General features: G+C 44.1%; 1 protein-coding gene across 2 annotated transcripts in view; it reads right to left on the bottom strand.

Annotated features, from left to right (window-relative positions):
• Positions 1–6,820: 6,820 nt before the first annotated feature.
• Positions 6,821–15,204, bottom strand: part of ACADSB (acyl-CoA dehydrogenase short/branched chain) — a 39,652-nt gene continuing 31,268 nt past the window's right edge. Inside the window, exon 11 of one of the 2 annotated variants that reach the window (XM_052660701.1) lies at positions 6,821–7,337. In XM_052660701.1, the coding sequence (XP_052516661.1) occupies positions 7,114–7,337 (224 nt within the window). In that variant the 3' untranslated portion in view covers positions 6,821–7,113. Of the gene's footprint in view, positions 7,342–15,204 lie in introns of both variants that reach the window. The other variant, XM_052660704.1, reaches the window with a different exon arrangement.

The following is a 15,204-nucleotide window of genomic DNA, read 5'->3' as shown; positions in this document are numbered from 1 at the left end:
GGTCTTTTGTTGGTCCCTGGGATGTAGGTAGGGAGGTTGTCGGGTAGAGAGTTGCATGGACCTGTTCAACGGGGTTTGGACCGATACTATATATTTGTACCAGTTCTAAAACTTGACTCACAACATTGATCCCATTATAATACTCCCGGTATGGGAACCCATCAGTTCTGGTCTGAAGCCCCCATGATATCCCGTTGACCCAGGCCTTTTCTTTTTTTGCTTTGTCAATGTTAAACCTTATTTTTACCTGGGCAAAGTTATGATCCTTTTCCCAATCGGAGTACGGAGGTATGGGTCCTACAAATGAGAAGTTAAGCAAGTCCCGATTTCCTACATCCCACCGTCTATACCCTGGAGTCTCCGACCCGTCATTGGAAGTTACGCAGTCCCAAGATTTACAATAAGAGTCCTGTATCCCCCCACAGATCTTCCGGTTATGCCTGGGCACACCTGGACATGCCCAGAATGCATGATTCCGGAGCTTGCCCCTCTTCCAGGGTACATTTACCACCGGCTTAAGGTCAAAGTATAAGTCTGGCCACCAAGTATTTGGTGGATGTATTGCGGTGGTGGAGTTAAGCATCTTACGTGTTAGTCCATTTTGCAGTTTCCAGGTGATTCTGACGGGTTGGTGCAGGTTCACGCTGGCAGCTTCGGAGCAGAGTAACATGGTCATCCATAAGATGGTCCAGACGAGTTGTCTTGGTCCTGTCGATGACACCGGAGCTTCAGCCTCAGGGGGTTGGACAGGTGCAGAGACGCTTCCCATTCTTTTTTAGCGTCTTCCTGCTCTGCTGAAGTAGCTGGGTGTACGTGGTTGCAATGCACCCAAGGCCCGATACCGTCGACCTTTAGGGCAGTTGGGGTGGTAAGAAGAACAACATAAGGACCCTTCCATTTGGGTTCTAGTGCCTTGGTTTGGTGCCTTTTGACCCATACCCAATCTCCTGGGCCAATGTCATGTGAGGGAATAGTTCCCTTCTTTTGACCCACATGTATTTCCCAGAGCAGTTTCCAGACACGAGAGTGCACCTTGTTTAAGGCCATCAAGGCCTCTTGGAATTGTCCCAACGTGGGAGGCGGTAGTTTCTTCCCTTCAAATATTGGACATACAGGGGGAGGTCTCCCATACAGAATTTCAAATGGGGTCAGATTAAGTTGATAAGGAGTATTACGCGCACAGAAGAGGGTGAAGGGATGGAGGGTCACCCAGTCCCCGCCAGTCTCTATAGCCAATTTAGTTAAAGTTTCTTTTAGGGTCCGATTCATTCTTTCTACTTGCCCTGAGCTCTGTGGACTGTATTCACAATGTAACTTCCATTTAGTCCCCAGGGCTAGGGCAAGGCTCTGAACTATTTGACTCACAAAAGCAGGTCCATTATCAGAGCCGATGGTCACTGGCAGGCCAAACCTGGGAACTATTTCTTCTAAAATCTTTTTCGCCACTATCATCGTGGTTTCTCCCTTTGTAGGAAAAGCCTCCACCCACCCTGAGAAGGTATCCACCAACACTAACAAGTACCGGTAACCATACTTGCCTGGCCTTACCTCGGTGAAATCTATTTCCCAGTGTTGCCCTGGTCCTTCTCCCCGATACCTCAGTCCTGCATGGGTGTCCTTTTCCTGGCCTCATCTGTTGACACGCCTTACAAGCATGCACTATGTTCTTTACAGTTGTCCGGTGCTGGGGAAATCGCAGGCGCGCAGTTTGAAAGAGCATCAGAGTCTTCTTTTCTCCCAGATGAGTAGACAAGTGCAAATGCTCACATAGTTGCCATCCCAACTGAGCAGGGAGTATCAAGTAGCCGTCTGAGTCTCAGCACCATCCATCTTCACCTTTTTGAAGGTTGGTGTGTTCTTGGATCCAAGCAAGGTCTGTGGATGAATACTCAGGGGTTGGGGGCAGAGTTCCCATACCTGGAGGTGGAAGTCTGATCGCCAACACAGGGGTGATGAAATCTTTATCAGCTACTTTTCGAGCTGCCAGGTCTGCGGCACGATTCCCTCGCACCGTGGGGCTGTCACCCTTCTGATGTCCAGGTACGTGTACTATTGACACAGCCCGAGGCATCTGTACAGCCTCTAAAAGTCTACGGATTTCAGGCAAATTTTTAATTTCTTTTCCTTCAGCTGTCAAAAACCCCCGTTCCCGATATATCGGGCCCTGGATGTGTACCGTGCCAAAAGCATAGCAACTGTCAGTGAAAATAGTTATTCCTTTTCCTTTGGCTCTCTCTAATGCTTGAATCAGGGCAATTAACTCTGCCTTTTGTGCTGAGGTATCCGGGGGAAGGGCCTCTACCCATATCGTCCGTCCAGAGTCACCTACTACTGTGGCTCCCACCCGTCTCTGTCCATCTTTCACATAACTGCTGCCATCTGTGAACCATTTTAGCTCACTGTTATCCAGTGGAGTATCGGTTAAGTCCTTTCGTATTGCTGTTACCCCAGCCAGTATCTCATCACAATCATGGAGGGGGCTATTTTCCTCCGGATTGGGCAAAAGAGTGGCCGGATTTAGAGTGCAGGGCGTTTGGAAATGAATCCGTGGGGTGTCAAGTAGCAAGGCCTGGTAGTGCATCAAGCGGGCTTAGAAATCCATTTACCTGGGGGTAGCTTTAAAACTCTCTCTATGGCATGAGGAGTGTAGACCAAGAGTCTGTCCATAAGTCAGTTTATCAGCATCGTGGACTAAGAGCATGGTGGCCACGATGATATGGAGGCAAGGTGGCCGTCCATTTCCAGTCCTTGTTTCCTTTGGTCCCTTCATATAGGGGCCTGGCCTTTTCTGCAAACCCCAAGATCCATAACTGGCAATATCCCACAGTTCCCAGAAATTCTCTCACTTGTCTAGGGTTAGCTGGCTCAGGGATCTGGAGGATGGTTTCTTTCATAGCCTGTGTTAGCCACCTCTGGCCCTGCTTTATCTTATAACCGAGGTATGTAACCTCTTGCTTGGCAATCAGGGCCTTTTGGGCGCTGGCCCTGTAACCTAAAGTCCCCAAGGTTTGGAGAAGGTCACCTGTTGCCTCTTGGCACTCTTTCTCTGTAGCCGCTGCCAGCATAAGGTCATCAACATATTGTAATAAAACAATGGTAGGGTGTTCAACCCAATACTCACGGAGGTCTTCGTCCCGGGCCTCATTAAATAACGTGGGCGAGCTTTTGAAACCCTGTGGTAAGTGAGTCCATGTCAGCTGCACAGGGGTCTCACCACCGTCTTCCTGCCATTCGAAGGCAAAGATCTCTTGGCTTGCGGGGGCAAGAGGCAAACTGAAAAAGGCATCTTTTAAATCTAAAACAGTATACCAAATGTAGTTTGGAGGCAAGTTGCTCAGCAATGAATAAGGGTTAGGAACCGTAGGGTGAATATCACTCACCCGTTTGTTGACTTCTCGTAGATCTTGAACCGGTCTAAAATCAGTTCCCCCAGGCTTTTTCACAGGCAACAGGGGAGTGTTCCATGGGGACCAGCACCTTTTCAGGACCCCAGCATCTATGAGGCGTTGTATATGAGGAGTAATTCCTTGTCGAGCCTCTTGACTCATGGGATACTGCCGTACCCTCACTGGGGAAGCACTGGCTTTCAGTTCCACAATGATAGGGGGCCTCTGTTTGGCCAGTCCCATTCCTGCTGTTTCAGCCCAGGCCTGAGGGTATCTTTGAACCCATGGTTGTACTTCAGGGCTTATTGTCGCTGGGGCCTCTGGCAAGTAGAGTCTGTATTCATCTTTTCATGCCAGAGACAGGACCTGAAGAGGATGCCCCGTCCCTTCTAAAACCGACACTTGTCCGTGGTCAAAATGAATTTGGGCATTTATTTTAGACAGTAAAACCCTTCCCAACAAGGGCGCTGGACACTCAGGTATCACCAGAAAAGAATGGGTCACCTGGTGGGCCCCCAAGTTCACATGCCGTTTTGTAGTCCATCCATATCGTTTAGTCCCGGTTGCTCCCTGCACCCAGCTACTTTTCTTAGACATGGGTCCATCTTTTTGGTTTAAGACTGAGTATTGGGCTCCCGTGTCCACCATGAAGCCAACCAGTTTCCCCTCCACATTTATAGTTACCCAGGACTCGGGGAGGGGCTTTGAGCCCTGACCCCCCTAGTCGCTATCCTCACCCACATAGAGGATATGACTGTCTGGAGAGGGAGTCTCGTTCTTGGGGTTCTTGGGCCCCTCTTTTAGATTTTTCTTGGGGCATTTATCTTTCCAATGTCCAAACTCTTTACAAAACACACATTGGTTTTTCTCAAGCTTACACCTTGTCGTTTTTTCTTCAGTTTTTGAGTCCAATTTTTTCCCTTTTTGGAACCTGTTTTTGTTTTCAACCCCAGCAAAAAATATCTGGGCCAGCTCTTTTTGATTTTTATGGTTTTCTTCAGCTCTAAATTCTCTTTCTTCTCTTCTAATGCGGTCCCCTCTCTCTTCTGGGGTCTCTCTATGATTAAAAACTCTCTCGGCTGCCCTCACTAGATCTTGCAAGGATTGTTCACTTAACCTCTCTATCTTTTGTAACTTTCTTCTAATATTGGGGGCTGCTTGATTTACAAATGCTAACATAACTGCCGCTCGTGACTCATCTGCCTGTGGGTCCATAGGGGTATACTGTCTAAAAGCTTCCATTATCCTTTCAAGGAAGGCTGCTGGGCTCTCATTTGGCTCCTGCCTCACTGAATTTATTTTGGCCAAATTAGTTGGCTTCCTGGCTGCCGCTCTAAGGCCGGCCATAAGAGTCTGGCGGTACACTCAGAGACGCTCCCTACCTCCAGCGCGTTCGAAGTCCTAGTTGGGTCGCACCAAGGGGAACCCCTCCTCAATGAGGTTAGGCTGTATTGTGGGCCTCCCATCCACCCCTGGCACATTCTTCCGAGCTTCTGACAAGATCCGCTCATGCTCCTCTGTAATGAAAAGCACCTGTAACAGTTGCTGACAATCATCCCAAGTGGGATTGTGAGTAAAAAGGATAGACTCTAAAAGATCAATAAGACTTTGCGGTTTTTCAGAGAAGGAGGGAGTCTGGGTTTTCCAATTGTAAAAATCACTAGTGGAGAAGGGCCAATACTGATATGTCCGCTCTCCACCCTCTCTGGCTGGCCCCGCCCGGACCGGAAATGCGTGAACGGTGGAGGAGGGGACTTCTGGGTCTTCTTTTTCCGCTATGCTGGCCATTTCCCTTGTTCTTCCCCGAGTTCCCTGGGCGGGGCCCCCTTCTCTGGGAGGAGCTGAAGGCTTGGTTCTCCTCCTGGCTTCTCCCGATGAAACCTGTGGAACCTGTGGAAGCAAGGGCGGATGTGGGGGTGGGAACAATTTGGTCTCCAGATCTATCAGATTAGGATACAGAGAAGATTCCTGGAAGACCGGCTTTGGTCGATTCTCATCCTTTTTTCCTTCTTTTTCTTCGGAAGCCTTCATGACTAGCACCTGTGGGCTTGGCGAGGTTGGAGTTGGGGAAGAGGGACGGGGAGGTTTAGGAGGTTTAGAAGGAGTGAAAACAAAGGGTTTAAGCCATTCTGGTGGGTTTCTCACTAGATCCTGCCAGACCAGAATGTAGGGAGTCTGCTCTGGGTGCCCGGCAGGACTAGGAGTAAGCACCCTCTCTTTAACTGCCTGGATAATTTGGGGATTGAAGGTTCCCTCTTGTGGCCATCCGATGTCAAAGGTGGGCCACTTGGCGGAACAGAAAGTCACCAGTTTGCTCTTCTTCACCAGTAACGAAAGATTCTGAGCTCTAGACTTGAAATCAGAGAAGTGGTTAATCATAAGAGATAAAGGAGTAGAAGTTGTTTGTCCCATGATCACAGAAAAGTACACTGGGAGCTGACAGAGCATACAAAGAGCAACGCAGACACCACAAATAGACAAACAGATAACAAAAGCAAGGTGGCCACCAACAATGCACTCAATCTTACCTGCAGGGTGTTCACAGAGCCAGCCGCCTCCCCAGCACGATACCAGGCCTCGGCCTTACGCCGGACTTGCCTCTGCACTTTACACCCAGATGCCTCCCCAGGATGATACTGGGCCCTGGACTTAATCTGGGCTTCTGCAACGTTAGCACTGGTGCTCAGAGCTCTTATCTCCTAACGAGGTTACTCCCTTCTACCAGGAGAGTTGTCCTCCCCGGCGGGACAGAGATCCCGGACGAGCCCCCAAATGTTATGCACCGAGCCCGTATCTCTGAACCGACTGAGAGAGGAAGTCCATCACAGTAATGCAAAGGCAAGAAGGGAGTTTATTTCTAGCACGCTAGGGCCCAAGTCTCTTCCAGCACAGTGGAATCCGACAAGAGCCCCGAACAAAGGAGTATGGCGGCTTATATACAGGCAGTTCTTTGTCTCAGTCACAGGAGTAGCTGGTGTTACATGATTGGCCAGGCAGGATGAGCACATGTCCTGTCTCTTTCTGGTAAACATGACTCAGGTCCTACAGCCCATCGTTTGGTCCCTAACACACATGACTTTTGACTTTGTGTATGAAGGTCTAGAATTAACATGCATGGCACGTGACAGCAATTCATTACATTAGCTGATGAATACAAGAATTATGAATGTTCTTGTTTACAAAAAACTTTATAACTAATTGAAATTTCAAAAATCAAAATTAAAAAGTGAGTTTTGTTTAAATAATTAAAACTTTTATATAGGTTGGAAGTTTATTTAGGCTTTTAATATTAACTATTTTGAATACTTTATTTTTTTTCAGGTTTTAAAACTTTTTATTTGCATATTAAAAAAATTGTGCATTCCAATAATTAAAATCATTTGAACAACAACAAAAAAAATGGCACTCTGATTAAACTACATTTTACAGTCCGCAGAACACCTTGGGCCAGCTTTTTACTCTAGATTTCACTGTTGTCCCACCCAGCTTCCTCCTTCACCAACATGCAAGTTCTTTTCCTTCCCTGCCAGCCACACAGGCAGATGGGAGAGGCAGGCGCCGCCTTCGTTGTCAGTAGTTCTCCATTCTTTGATGTGAAAAGGGGTAGCACAGTCATTTAAACTCGATCCAACTTCTTTGCATCTTACAAAGTTAAACAGCTAAAAGAATGAAAATAAGAAGGCAATGCTTGTGGAATGCACAGTGCATACTGGTGGCACACGCTTCATTACGACTCGCCTGCTTGCTTCTCCTGTTCAATCGTTTCTTTGGAAGGCAGTGGATTTTTCCCTTGCGCTTCCGTTTTCTTCAATTTCGACTCATCGAACTTCTCTATCTCGGCCGTATCGGGTTTGTCAGACACGGTTGCAGAGGGCGCAGAGCGAACCGCGAGCGAGTGAAGTCGGGTCTGCGCTGTGGCCGCCGCCGAGTCTATTTTGAATACTTTAAAAGCTAACTTTTGGAAACAGATGAAAAAAGAATTCGAATTTTAAATTCTTTTTTTAATATAAATTTATTTCTTTTAATTGGAGGCTAATTACTTTACAATATTGTATTGGTTTTGCCATACATCAACATGAATCCTGCATTAACTTCAATTTACATTTTTTATGAAGGTACAGTCTACTTTTGTACACTTTGAATAAAAATTTTTTTTAATCCTGTAGATTCTGAGTAGATAAGATCATGGTATAAACAGGAAGTACAAAAATAGAGGTTAGAAGCCAAAAGTAGAAACAAACTAGAAATAGAAAATCTTCAGTGAGGTGGTGGTAGTCTGCTTAAAACTTTAAAACTCCATAATATCAAGTGGGCACAAGCAAGATATAACACATTTATTTAAAGAAGATTTAATTACTGATCACAAAATGTAAAGTATGTGAAAACCATTCTCATCAAATCCACACCATGAGAAGGTTGAAATCTCTGCAATTTCACCCTGTTTATTAATTAAAAAAAATAATTACTGGGGCTTTCCTGATGGTTTAGTGGTAAAGAATCCCCCTGCCAGTGCAGGAGATATGGGTTTGAGCCTTGATCCTGGAAGATCCCACATGCCACAGAGCAATTAAGCCCGTGTGCCCCAACTACTGAGCCTGTGAGCCACAGCTCCTGAAGCACGTGAGCCCGAGAACCCATGCTGCACTGCGAGAGAAGCCAGGGCAGTGAGCAGCCTCTGCGCCCCGGCTAGAGAGTGGCCCCTGCTCCCCGAAACCAGAGAAAACCCTTTGCAGCAAGGAAGACCCAGCAGAGCCTAAATAAACAAAGTAATAACTGATTAAAACGGTAAGACCAGGGGAGTTCTTTGGTGGCCTGTGGTTAAGATTCCAGGCTTTCATTGCCATGGCCCAAGTTCAATTCCTGGTCAAGGAACTGAGGTCCTACCAGCTGTGAGGTACAACCAAGTGAAGTCGCTTGGTCGTGTCCCCATGGACTGCAGCCCACCAGGCTCCTTTGTCCATGGGTTTTTCCAGGCAAGAATATTGGAGTGGGTTGCCATTTCCTTCTCCAAAAACTTAATTAATTATTAAAAAAACCCCAACGAGACCATAGGTGCGCCTCTGGTGGTAAGCTAGCTCCAGGCCCAGGGCTATCAGAGCCTGGCCTCCTCGCCTTCAGGGAACATTTGCAGAGATGTTGGCATGGGCCCATGTTCTGTCTCATGCACGCTGAAATCATCATGGGAAAGTCAGAAAGTAGGGCAGTAAAAATGGTAGAGGGATTAGGGGTCAAAAAACACTAGAAGCAAAGGCTTGTTTTGAAACTTGTATAAACTTGTTTTGAAATTTTGTCTTTTCTGTTTTTAGCCTGAGCCATGTGGCATGCAGGACCTGAGTTCCCTGACCAGGGATTGAACCCACAGCCCTTGCAGTGGAAGTGTAGAGTCTTAACCACTGGACTACCAGGGAAGTCCCTTGAAATTTTTATTCTTCTGGGGTTTGCCGTGGATTGCTGAGGCCCAGTGGAAATTTTAGACCAAAAAACCTGCTGGGAGGCTGCAAACATTTGTATGAATTTAGGGTCAACTGGGGGCTTCCCTCATAGCTCAGTCGGTAAAGAATTTGCCTGCAGTGCAAATTATATTTACTTTATTACAATTGTACGCTCTAATATAATTATGAAATTCAAATAGTCAGGATGATACTAGTGATTCCCGTGGCTGCCCTCTTGACCCCCAGCCCCAGGGCAGCCCCCAGCATGTTGACTGTATTTTCTGAGTTTATTCCAAGAATTTATATACATGCTTGGACTTACAGAATATATAGATTTGTACTGTTGTGCACAAATCTTACATGATGTGTTATTTTCTTAAACAATGGAACTTGGTGATGATTTAATCTTGGAACATGGGTCTTACTCTTTTAAACTGCTGCACTGGATTACATGGTGTGTATGTCCACAATTTATTTATTCTCTCACCTAGCCATTTCTAATTTGTCACTACCGCAAACTCTGCTGCCCTCGAAGTCCCTGACATGCCTTCCTGTCCATCCTCCCAGAGGCACTGACCACAACAGCTGGGTTTCTTGTCAACCATCTGTAATTTATATGTTTATTTTCCAATTAACCAAGGTTATTTCAAGTTATGATGAGTTTCTTTTGCAGCCTACCTTTTGGTTATTTACTTCTCATTGTGTACAGTAAATGTTGCCTATAAGTCTGTCTTTTTGGCATTTACGAAAGCTTCCTCTATGGCAAAAATTCAAAATTAGATAAATCACTTGCATTTGAAAAGAAAAACTTCTCCCTGTATATGACTATATGTCAGACTTGTTGATTATGCTACCCAGTCCCTCTCTGTTCTTACCATTTCCTACTTGACTTGTTGATTTCTAAGTCGGAGGCTGTGATTATGACTTTAGCAATGTTTTCACTGTATTTCTATTATTTGTCTGGTTGTCTATAGTTCCCAGCAACACTGTAAGAGGTATCAACTTCATGACTACTGGACCTTCTTGGTGAAGGCTTCCTGTTACATTACTAGATATCATTCTCTGCCGTTTTAAAATTCCTTTTGTCTTTAACTCCATTTTGATGCTAAGTTTGCTGTTCTTGCTTCCCTCTTGGTAGCATTTTGAATGGGCTTTCTCCTCTTCATTTCAGCTTTCCTGTGCTGCTGTTTTTTTTTAGGTGTTACTAACATTACGTAGCTGGGATTTCAATTTTTCTTCTGTCCCATCTTAACATAGTTTAATGGGTGAGTTTAACCCATTTATACCTCTAAGTTTTACTATGTTTGGCTACCTTGCTTTGTTTTCCACTTACCATAATTTCTTTGGGGAAAAAAGCTGTGTAAAGTTAAGGTTTTTTTAATTATTTTTAAAATTTGTATTTTATGTATTGTCTTCACCGGGTCTTCTTTGCTGCTCATGGACTTTCTCTAGCAGTGAGCAGGGTCTACTCTTCGTGGTGATGCACGAGGTTCTCATTGTGGTGCCTTCTCTTACTGTGGAGCTTGGCCTCCAGGCTCATGGGCTTCAGAAACTGCAGCTCATAGGCTGACTAGTTGCGGCATTCCGGCATGTGGGATCTTCCTTGGACCAGGGATCAAATCTATGTCCCCTGCATCGGCAGGCAGATTCTTAACCAATGGACCACCAGGGAAGTCCTCAAAGTTACGTCTTTTTTTCCCTTTATATTGTGAGTTACCCATACAAGTGATGCCAAGTCGAACATCCTGCAGTCACTCCCGCCCAGATCTGTATTCTGCTCCATCTTCCTTCCTTCCTCGGGGCAGTTCTTTGAGGGCTGTGATGGAGATGATTTGTTTCTTTTGGAATCTCCTTAGTTCCCTTTCAGTACCCTTCTCACTCCTCTGCTGCCTCTTCCTATTGCCCTATCCACCCACCCGCCATTCTTTCTCACCAAACCCACATGCTCCCACCACACCTGTTTATTTGTCTTACAGGCCATGTTCTCAGCTAGTTTCTCTGCTTGAAAGGATCTGAAACAATGTCTGAAGAATTATTAGCTAGTAAAGGGCTAGGTGGCAGCGACCTTTTTATTAGGACACTGCTAAAAACGAACAAACCTTAACGACCCAAAGGAAGGAATCTGACGGGGCCTTCACCAGACAGACTGAGTCTGAATCATTTCTGTCATGTATCAATAAGCAACTTATTTCTCTCTCCATGCCTCAGTCTCCTTGCCTTTAAAATGGGCTCACAAGAGCACCTACTGTAGGACTGAGTTAAAAACGTGTCGAGAGCGTAGAATAATGGCTGGCACGTGATAAGAGCGTGAGAGACCTTAGTGCTATTGTTATCATTCTAATGGATCTAAAGAAATACTTTTTTAAATGATGAGTTTTCTAAAACTAATTTTGCTGTGATAGGTCTTGGTTCACATGCAAACTCTGAGTTGTGCCCTGTGGGATCTAGTTCCTTGATCAGGGATGGAACCCAGGCCTCCTGCATTGGGAGCATAGCATCTTAACCACTGGACCACCGGGGAAGTCCCTAAATACTTTTGCATAGGGTTGGCCTTGGTGGTTTTCTATGTGTGAGGATTCACTAATGAGAAGAGGAAAAAAAGACACCTGACATAAACATTCTGGTAAGACTGTGGTCTTACGCATCTTTACATGGCAGCCTGGAGCGCACAGCACCTTGTGCCCTTGGCCGCAGTGACTGCCCGACTCACATCGCTGAATGAGAAATGTAAAGACGGACTGATATTTAGATTTCCAAAACATTGTAGGAAATGATGGGGAAGAGATAGGCTGAAACCTCCTATGAGCTTAGACAACAGTGTATCACTGAGGAAAAGGTCCGACAATACGAGATTTCCAGAAGTGATACTATAAACACAGGCATAAATATCAGCTAGATATTTATGTGAGCTATACTGTGAAGTGAAGTCACAGTTGTGTCTGACTCATTGCGATCCCATGCACTGTAGCCTCTCAGGCTCCTCCGTCCATGGGATTTTCCAAGCAAGAATACTGCAGTGGGTTGGCATTTCCTTCTCCAGATGATCTTCCCGACCTAGGGGTTGAATCTGGGTCTCCTACATTGCAGGCAGACGCTTTAGTGTCTGAGCCACCAGGGAAACCCCATACATACTGTGAAGATGTGCTCAAAAGAAGTGACCTCTCCACTGGAGAGCTGCTTTTTTTTTTTTTTTTTTGCCTTAAAAAGAAGCAGGGGAGGGGGATGATCAATCTGGTAAAAATTTTATTTAGCATCACGAATTTAAAATTGGTCTCTTCCCTGAAAACAAACAAAATCGGCTTACATGACAGGCAAGCTACCAGCTTGGTAAACAAAGGTGCAGTGTCTGTCTTGCGGGAAGAGTACATTGTTTTCTTACTTCTGTATGCATAACAAACAATTTGGCTTTATTAAAGTAGCAAAAACCTCCAGGTAGTGCTTTATTTTTTCACTCTCTGTAGAATATTGATTTTGTAACACTGATTACAGTCGGATGCGTACCATTGTAACAAAAGTTTTACTTTCTGAAAGATCAGCAAAAATACATCAGCAAGGATATAACTAGTACATTTACTAAAACACACCATAATCATAAAACCAAGTGATTACAATCATCCTCACATTTGACATACCAGCTACATCCTAGGAGAGCTGGTATATTCGGCAGGTGATTTATAAGTATAAGTAATGACACCCATCAGTCTTAACACTTCTCAAATGTTATTCCTTTATCAGTTAAACCTAAAACAGATCAATAAGAGAACTAAAATATAACAAGGATGAAATCCAGAATGTGTTGAACAGAGACAGTGGTGAACAGGAGAAAGAGCACTGAATTGGGAGCCAGTACATTTGGATTTCTGTCTTATCTTTGGCCCTGGATGGATGATCTTGGGTAAGTATCCTGGGCTATATGAATCCTTCACTTTTATTTATTTATTTTTTTAACTTTTATTTTTATTTTACTTTACAATACTGTATTGGTTTTGCCATACATTGACAAGAGAGTTGGCTGGATGGTTCTTTAAAGTCTTTCTAAGATTCGAAAGTGAAAGTGTTAGTCACTTAGTTGTGTCTGACTTTTTGCGACACCATGAACTGTAGCCCGCTTCTGTACATGGAACTCTCCAGGCAAGAGTATTGGCGTGGGTAGCCATTCTCTTCTACAGGGGATCTTCCCCACCCAGGGACTGAACTCTGATCTCCTGTATTGCAGGCAGATTCTTTACCGAGACACCAGGAATTGGGAGCTTTCCATAATTCTAAAATCTTTGACACTGATTCATTTTTGTGTTGTAAAGTGAAATTCCTGACAATACTGATGTGGCAGTTGGGGTGAGTCCAGCTCTGCCCACATAAATATGACTTGGTGCTTGTGTTCAAGTCTCTTCCTTCTGGGCCCTGTAATGGCCCTATCCTCAAATTAACAAATAGTAATGACAGGTTTCAGGAGGTAAACAAGCCTGTCCTTCCACTAGACACAAACTCAAAACCCCCAAAGTCATGGTTATTAAGAAAAGCTATCATGGAAGAACTATGAAGAAAAGCCACCACATCCTCTTTGGTAAATGGTACAATAACAAAATTCACTAATGGAAGAAGGCAGGGACAGATATGAACTATAATACATGATTTTCAGTTGTTATTTGCGAACATGCACAAAAATATACACATAACTAGAACTGTATTAATATGAAATATAAATTCAAGGTTCAGGTATACACAGAAGCCTCTCTCGCACTGCTAATCTGAACAAGGTTTATTGTAGCTTCACATGTTTATAACTCTAGGGGAGGTAGTCAGCATTACTGATGTTGGTTTCTACTCTGTCATCTGAAAAGCCCACCTCACTCAAATAACCACAGAAATCAAAGGTGTCCCTGCCCCGCTTTAGGACGATTCATCCATCCCCTACTTTCCTTATCAGAGTACTGTCCTTTTGTTCTGAAAGACTGAATGACCAGTTTCTGTCAGCTCCCTATCTGAAAGTTAAGTAGACTTGATCTCTTTTGATCGGAGGTCTAAATTTGTCCATATTTCTTTTTAATATTCTAACATAACTCCTATCTCCACTGTACTTACACAATTCTGAATACTTAACCATGATAAGCATTATACAAATTTGAAGAATATGAATGTGTAAAGCAAAATTACTTTGAAAATGTCGTTTTCTTAATAAACGTCATCTTTTCATTAAAGTACTAAAGTGCTTCCCATTTGACAGCAGTGATTGCTTTAAACAACTGGATGAACGTTGAAACATTCTCCAACACCTTTAATCCTTGCCCTGTCTCAGGAAATATAACACACCCAGCCCTTCACTGTCCACCTCCCCGCCAGGGGACAGAGGACTTAGATCCTATTCTGGTCGAGAATCCCTGATACTGAAGAAGTGGCATCACCAGCTAGGTATTTTGTTGAGCTTTGCCTTTCCATAATTTGACTGTAAAACAACAGATTTTTGCCTTCCCAGATATGTCCTTTTTTATAATATCTCAATATGCTTTTCAAACCCTACAGCTCTCTTGTATTTCTCCGTCCTTACAAGATTTTAATACACTTCATTAAGAGGGTAAGACAACCCCTCTGGAGAATCACCAAACTAAAGTATAATTTCTGAATTACCTATCATGATAAAGCTCAATAACTAAGCTTGAGTAAACAATTTTACTCAGTATTCAATTTAAATTGAAGCTTAAGTATTCAATATAAACAGAACAGCATTGTTGGTAAAATGAATATTACAATGTTGAGTATAGTTGAGTATATTCTGATTATTAAATCAAATTATTCAAACTTCATACTTGAAAACTAATGTAGAGACTTTTTATTCTTTTTAAGTCTGATCATCTTTTATTCATTTATTAATTTTTTTTTTTTTGGCTGTCAGGTCTTCGGTCACACGGGCTCTTTGGTTGAGGCACACAGGCTCTCTAGTTGGGTCACGGGGACCCTGGAGCATGCACATTCAGTAGTTGCCGAGTATGGGCTCAGTTGCTCCGTGGCATATGGAATCTTAGTTCCCCTACCAGGGCTCAAACCCACGTCCCCTGCACTGCAAGGCAGATTCTTCACCACTGGACCATCAGAGAAATCCTCAAGACTTGTTTTCAAAATGGTCTACTGCAATCATCATAAAAGACACCTTTTACACTGGTCAGTTATAGTAACGAATTATATTGCTTTCCTTTGTTAAAATGTTTTCTTCAATTATATAAACTATAGAGTTATACTCTCATTTTCCACTCACTTTCTTATATTCAGAACTAACACTTTTCAGTTCAGTTGTGTCCAACTCTTTGTGACCCCATGGACTGTGGCACACCAGGCTTCCCTGTCCATCACCAACTCCCACAGCTTGCTCAAATTCATGTCCGTCGAGTTGG

This window comes from Budorcas taxicolor, chromosome 23 (assembly GCF_023091745.1).
Source record: "Budorcas taxicolor isolate Tak-1 chromosome 23, Takin1.1, whole genome shotgun sequence".
In the NCBI taxonomy this organism is placed as follows: domain Eukaryota; kingdom Metazoa; phylum Chordata; class Mammalia; order Artiodactyla; family Bovidae; genus Budorcas; species Budorcas taxicolor.
The sequence above is the reverse complement of the archived record's forward strand: the minus strand, read 5'-3'. Positions and strand labels throughout refer to the sequence as shown.